This window comes from Panicum hallii, chromosome 6 (assembly GCF_002211085.1).
Source record: "Panicum hallii strain FIL2 chromosome 6, PHallii_v3.1, whole genome shotgun sequence".
In the NCBI taxonomy this organism is placed as follows: Eukaryota; Viridiplantae; Streptophyta; class Magnoliopsida; order Poales; family Poaceae; genus Panicum; species Panicum hallii.
In genome coordinates, this window is record NC_038047.1 from 9,120,893 (window position 1) to 9,128,067 (window position 7,175).

The 7,175-nt window shown below is 49.6% G+C and overlaps 1 protein-coding gene across 1 annotated transcript; it reads left to right on the forward strand.

Annotated features, from left to right (window-relative positions):
* Window positions 1-3,123: 3,123 nt before the first annotated feature.
* On the forward strand, window positions 3,124-4,482 carry LOC112898118 (agmatine coumaroyltransferase-2-like). Its single transcript, XM_025966511.1, has one exon. It carries the CDS (start codon window positions 3,124-3,126, stop codon window positions 4,480-4,482), a length of 1,359 nt encoding a protein of 452 aa, XP_025822296.1.
* The last annotated feature ends 2,693 nt before the right edge of the window (window positions 4,483-7,175 follow it).

Below are 7,175 nucleotides of genomic sequence, written 5' to 3' on the forward strand. Positions count from 1 at the left end.
TGTAGAGCCATATTGTACTAGTGCAAGTACAATTTAATTGCAGAGGCATAGCACAAACACCTACGGCGCGTTCCAGGCCATGCGGGGAGGAGGGGGCGGGCGCAGCCTGCGCGTCCATGGGAGCAGAGGCGAGCAGGGGCTCCACGGCGTGTCCCGGGCTGTGTGGGGAGAAGGGGGCGCGGGCCGGGGGCGCAGCTGGAGGGGTCGGGGACGGGCGCGGCGGGGGCGCGGGCGGGGGCGGGGGCGGCCTGGGGCGGGGGCGGAGGCGCGGGGGCGGGGGCGGAGGCGCGGGCGCGGCGTGTGAGCGAGTGAGCGAGTGTGTGGGTAACAGCGAGTGAGCCGGTTAGATATGGCCCCTCTTTGCCGAGTGCCAGATCTGGGGCACTCGGCAAAGGCCCCTCTTTTGCCGAGTGCCCCGGATATGGCACTCGGCAAAGAAATCCAATTTTTTTTAAATATTCACATTCTTTGTCGAGTGCCTTGAGCCCTACACTCGGCAAACAATTTTTATTTTTTTCACGTTTTGGCACCGAACTTTTTTTTGTGATACTTACATTATATGCAACAGTATGTACAATTTGTGCCCATTACTCGAAGTGTTTGCTATATTTCGTCAATTTATTTCATTTTATTGAATTTCTTCTAATTATTGAAATTTGAACTACAAGTCACACGAATAATGGAAAATAATGAATGAAAAAAATGATATTCATGTTATTGAAGCATGCGTTGAGACCTTATCGAGAAAAAACCAGAAATTTCAAACTTATTGTCCACGAAACATGACGACGAACTTCTTGTCCAGTTGTTTTTAAAATGTATAAAAAGCAAATATGGTCCGAAAATCATGAAACTTGTCGAGATGTAATGATATCACATGGGGAAGCAGTGATAAAAATCTGATGAGGTTTCGTGAAAATTACAACATACCGATGCTTACAAATTGAAAGTTCTCCAAAGAGGTGTATGATTTTATGTGAAGCCCGATTAGGTGTTAAGCATCGTAGATGTGAAACTTTCACGAAATTTTATAAAAATTTTATCACGGTATCCTCACATGATAACATGACATCTCGACAAGTATTATAATTTTCCGACCAAATTTGCCTTTTATACAATTTAAACACGACTTGAACACAATTTAGTTGCCATATTTCGTGAATAGTAGGTTTGAAATTTCTGGTCCTTTCTTCGATAAGGCCTCAAAGCATGCTCATTAACATGAATAATAATTTTTTATTTATTTTTTCCATTATTCGAATGACCACGCAGTTCAAATTTGAATTATTCAAGAAATTCAATAAAATAAAATAAATTGACGAAATATAGCAGATGCTTCCATAAATGAACCTAAATTACATATGTTGTTGAGGAGAATGTAGGATGACAATAGAAAAAATTTTGGACAAAATAAAGAAAAAATATGTATATTTTGCCGAGTGTCTTGCCTAGGCACTCGGCAAAACTCCTCTTTGCCGAGTGTCTTCGACTAGGCACTCGGCAAAGACTCACGCTGTTAATTGCCTGTACGTCCTGGCGCTCGTTTGCTGAGTGTCTACCTTTGCCGAGTGCTCGACACTAGGCAAAAAATTCTTTGCCGAGTGTTTTTCTTTGCCTAGTGTATGGCACTCGGCAAAGGTGAAGTTCACCGTGTGTTTTCTTTTGCCGAGTGCAGCACTCGGCAAAGAGTCTCTTTGCCGAGTGCCCGATATTTTGTACTCGGCAAAGCTCTGGACACTCGGCAAAGGCCGCGTTTCCGGTAGTGCAAAGGCATCCTTTTTTGTTTCATCTCTGGACTTTCCACGCATAACGTTCCAAAAGTCTGACAAGCTAGGCACGTAATCAGCCACAAGAAGCCGAATGCACCGAGTATGACCTTTCAGGGTGGCAAAATGAATAGCTGTCGCGCCACTAAAACAATCTCTCCTATGAATCTAGAAATTCAAGATACAAATCACTTGCATAAATAGAGATTTTGGAATAATTTGACCCAAAAATAAGCTAGGTAATGTTCACTTACATTAGCTTTGAAAAGAACTAGAATCTGTACAACTGCGCCCACACAGAAGGCCGGGATGCTAGGCCATGCCGCTGCGAACGTGGTCGGGCCGGCCGTAGGAGAGCTGGGCCATGCCGCTCCCCCTCGGAGCGTGCAGTGCGTACACTGAGCCTTGGCCGGTTGCTGCCGCTCCGCCTGGCCGCAGGTGCCATCTCGCCCGTATGGGGACCCACCGCTGCCCCCAATGCCGGGATCGACCTCCGCCAGCGCGGATACGTTGATTTCGCTGATCGGAGTGCCCTCCCTGCGCGCTACCGCCGGCCGCCAGAGAGGATTCATGCGTTGCCGCACCTAGTTTCGCGATGGGGAGACAGCAGGAGAGGAAGGATAGAGGAAGGAGCGTTCTTTATTTTTAGCGATGCCTGCGTGCCGAGTCCGAGAAAAATAGGGGATGGCAAAATCTTTGTAACTAATGTAAAGTTCATGGCAAACGTTTACAAGGGGACGCAGGCCTGCGTTCGGAGCCACGTTTCGTGGCTTCTCCTCCGTGTAAGCAAAAGGGGTTTCAGGTGCGGCTTCTGGGATGGAGCTGCTCTGTTTGCAGCCTTTGGAAGGGCTCCGGCGGGAGCCTGGTTTGGAGCCGCTCGTGGAGCTCTCGAAAGGGGCACATAGTCTGCACCATTCCTCACGGTGTGCATTGCATGATTTGTAGCGCCCTGACGCGGGTCACATGCATTCGCACTGCATACTAGCTAGGTAGCGTGATCCAGGTGCTGCAAGTTAAGCGCATCTCTCTCGTACATCCCTCACGTCGAATCCCTGTTAGTTGCAACCAGGCAGTGCAATGGGACTGCCAGCCAAAAAGATAACGACACGACTGATCCTGCCAGAAGGAAACATGGTATGCAGAATTAGGGCAGTATTGTTTGGACGAGGGTTTCTTCGATATATGGATATCATGTGTTAGTCAACCATGGTTGGAGTTAGGTGATCTGCAATAGAATATATGCTTTTAGCATCTCTGACGGTTATATAACACAGCGGCTCATGATCGGGAGGCTCATAGCTAGGACACGTACAAGTATAGTTCTAGCTTTTTCAGCGACACCAACCACCCCCGTGATATGGAGATCGTCGTGCAGTCATCCAAGGTCGTCAAACCCGCCTATGGCGAGGGCAGCACTCCGGCCGTGGACGTCGTGATCCCCCTCACCGTCTTCGACGAGGTCTACGACGAGTACATGTCCAGCATCCACGGCTTCCGCTCACCGTCCCCGACCCCCGAAGCCCTCGAGGCGGGGCTCGCGAGGGCCCTGGCCGAGTACCGCGAGTGGGCCGGCAGGCTGATCGCCGCGGACGGGTCGCCCGCGGCCGGCCGGCGCGCGCTCCTGCTGAACGACGCCGGTGCGCGGTTCGTCGAGGCGACGGCCGGCATCGCGCTGGAGGCCGCCATGCCGCTGCTGCTGCAGCCGGCGGCGGCGCGGCGCCTGCACCCCAGCGGCGAGGGCGCGGAGGAGCTCATGCTGGTCCAGGTCACGAGGTTCGCGTGCGGCTCCCTTGTCGTCGGCCACACCATGCACCACGCCGTCGGCGACGGCTTCGCCATGTGCCAGTGCCTGCTCGCCTGGGGCCAGTGCACCCGCGGCGCCACCGTCGACCCCGTCCCGGTGCACGACCGGGAGTCCTTCTTCCTGCCCCGCCACCCGCCCCGGGTCGAGTTCGACCACCGCGGCACCGAGTTCAAGGTCCCCAACGATAACGACGACGACGACGAGAAGAAGAGCCCGCCGCGCGCCGCCGACAACGACTTAGTGGTGACGCACAAGGTGCGCTTCAGCAGGGAGTTCATCTCCGACCTGAAGTCGCGGGCATCCGCGGCGGCGACCACGCTCCGTCCGTACACCACCATGCAGTGCCTGGTGGCGCACCTCTGGCGGTGCGTGACCAGGGCGCGGGGGCTCGACGGCGGCGAGGCCACGACGATGCTGCACATGGCCGTGAACGGGCGGGCGCGGATGAGGAGCCCGCGGGTGCCCCAGGGGTACACCGGCAACCTCGTGCTGCGCGCGCACCCGGCCGCCACCGCGCGGGAGCTGCTGGCCGGCCCCCTAGGGCGCGCCGCGGAGCTCATCCGCCGGGAGGTCGCCCGCGTGGACGACGCCTACTTCAGGTCGTTCATCGACTTCATCGGCTCCGGGGCCGTCGAGGAGGAAGGGCTGGAACCCATGTACGACGCGGCGGAGAGCCCGGACGTCGATGTGTACTGCCTGTACAGGATCCCCTTCTACGACCTCGACTTCGGTGGCGGCCGGCAGTTCCTGTACATGCCGAGCAACCAGCCAGTGGATGGCACCGTCTACATCCTGCCGCTGTGCCCCCAGGGCGACGGGAGCGTAGAGGCGCTCGTGTCCCTCTACAGCCGCGCTATGGAGGCCTTCAAGGACTGCTGCTTCTCCTTGGTGCACTACAAGAAAATAGCATAATTTCGTCGGCCACCAACCGTCGAAAATAGCCCAAAAATCGTCGAAAATACGTATTTTCGTCGGTCCGACGGAATAAAATCGATGAAAATAAACGCATTTTCGTCGGCCAGCGAGACCGACGAAACTGTGCAACGTATTTTCATCAGCCCATCTAGCCGACGAAAATACTGTATATATTTTCGTCGGCTCCTCCAGCCGATGAAAATACTGCTCCATTATTTTCGTCGGCCACCTGACCGATAAAAATACTGGGCGTCTGATAAAAAACAGCTGCATAATAGAAACCAGAAAGTCGTAATCACCCATAAGCATCCATAAGCAGTTAACTGGGAATAGTCTTTATTTTGTTTGTTTACATCGAATATTTTCTAGGTGTCCAATTCTATATTGTCTTAAGTATTTTGGTGCCTAGCCTTTCACATAATAATTCGTATTGGGAATCTACAGCATGTGATCTTGTCTCGAGAAATACTCCTGCATTGTGCTTGCTGCCTCCCTTTGCCAAAACTATGAAGAAAAGCACAGGTTATGTTATTGATGAACACACAGGTCAAAATTAAATGAATTAGCATGTGTACGTCTGTAACAAGAAGGATGTTATATTTATGAAATCTTGTAGCATGAAGTAGAACTTCGCAGCATTATATAAAGAAGAACATGTCAGAATAAGTAAATGATCTTTTGTAATTTCGGTGTCTTGATTAACCAAACTCAAGTGGCAAATAGGCTTTTGCAGTTGAAAGTAAAATGGCTGATTATGGCATCTGCTGGATGGTGTAGGAACTATATGCTCTAACCTTTCCCTTCTCACCCTTGCTTCATTTCTTATCTCCTCTCCGCTAAGATTTTAAAAAGAATCTGGTACATCATTATCTGCAACAGAACTCCCAGGAACAGAGAAGAATACCCGAATCTGCAAAATTGGCAAAGGATAGCACCTCAATAAGTTGCAGTCCTAAGAATGTATAACTAGGAAGACAAGAAAATATATACTGAAAAATCAGCTGTGCATTATTTGAGGTTTACTAATATTTACTTGACACAAGCATGTTATCAGGAAAATGATACTTCTGTTATAACTGACACAACCTCTGAGCAAATAATGAAAAATGGATAAATATTATCCATATTTATAGGTCACAGTGATAGCCAAGTGTCTTGACATTTTTGCTGGCTCAAAGATATAAATGATGTATCGGGCAGTGGCATGGTCCTAATAAATAGCTGATTCCAATGCAACTGTGAGGAACATATCAATTCAGATTCTCTTATTCAAAGTGTGCTATCTCAACATGTATGTTTATCCCAACATGGGGACATGTCATGAGATTCAATCATGAAACCAAGATACTCAGTTAAGGGCATAAGGCGCATGTTTCAATGTTGAAGTAGAACAATTTGTCTGAACGAAGATTAAAAACAAAAAGATTCATTGAAGTAGATGGCATGTCAGTTTTTTGTGGAATTTTAGCCAGATTTTTTTTTGCTTATGTTGATCTGTAATTTATTCATGAAAATAAACAAGAAGGAAGCAAGAGAAGAAACTCATTCACATATTTCTGGCAGCATGCAATAACATTCACAAACCTGACAACTTGTGTACAAATGAAGAAGAGTGCTCAATGAAATAACATCTGCTGGATGGTGTTGGAAGATGAGAAAATTCCAACTATATGCAGTGGATGAATTCAAGGTTGTATGCTTCAATGTTATCTGTTGGATCTAATTAATTCATTATACTTAGTCTGTGAAGCAGGCTTTTCTAGTTTAGCAACTTGTAAATTTTGCTATAAGAAGTATTTGAAAGAAAAGGCATGTATTTTGAGATGTCTTCCTCTGTTTGTGCTTCATTCATATCCTCTGTAAATCTAAAAATATTTTGAGATGCAAGACAATGAGAATGCAGAGACATTTAGCATTGCATGATGCTTTAATTTGGGGTTCTGGATCCCAGATCTAAATAAACAGTTTTCAAGCAATATTAATGTCTGCTTAAATAATAGAACACTTCAGAATAACTAGAGCGAACCTTAGCTCCGAGTTGGGATTTGCGACAACCTGCTGCTCTTCCTTGGCCTTGCCATACCGATCTATCACTGATTTCATGCTGCACACAGCACCAATGGTAATACACATAAACGACCAAATTAGTGTACAAGTTTTGTACACAAACGATAAAGAAATTTAGATAGATCAAATAAGGAAGAAGAGAAAATAAACAGTTCCGGCGCTTGGAGATGTGCAAATTTCATGCTGCATCGCAGAGGATTGCGAGCTCCTTCGCCTTCTTGAAGATCCCGTTCCGGCGTTTGGAGAAGGTCACCTGCCTGCTCGTGGAGTTGTCGATCCTGCGGATCACAATCTTCCCCCTCCCCATCTCTCTCGACCTTAATCAACCTGCTTTCCCTCCCCTCACCCGTGGGCCGCGGGGCGGCGGCGGGTGGCCGCGCTGGGCGGCGGGGAGGCGGGGGGGGGGGGGGGGGCAGCGCGGGGCGGCGGCAGGTGGCCGCGCTGGGCGGCGAGGGGGGCTGCGCAGGGCGGCGGCGGGGCGCTGGGGCGGGGGCGGGAGCGGCTCGTGTAGGCAAGACGTGGGGAGGCAGGTATTTAATTAGGGCACCGTTATTTTCGTCGGCCAGACTTAGCCGATGAAATTAGATGCCCGTGCCGGCCGACGAAAACACTTCTAATTTCAT

Bases quoted from the DNA above. Each gene is read 5' to 3' on its own strand.
- LOC112898118 (XM_025966511.1), top strand. From the start codon at position 3,124: ATGGAGATCGTCGTGCAGTCATCCAAGGTCGTCAAACCCGCCTATGGC.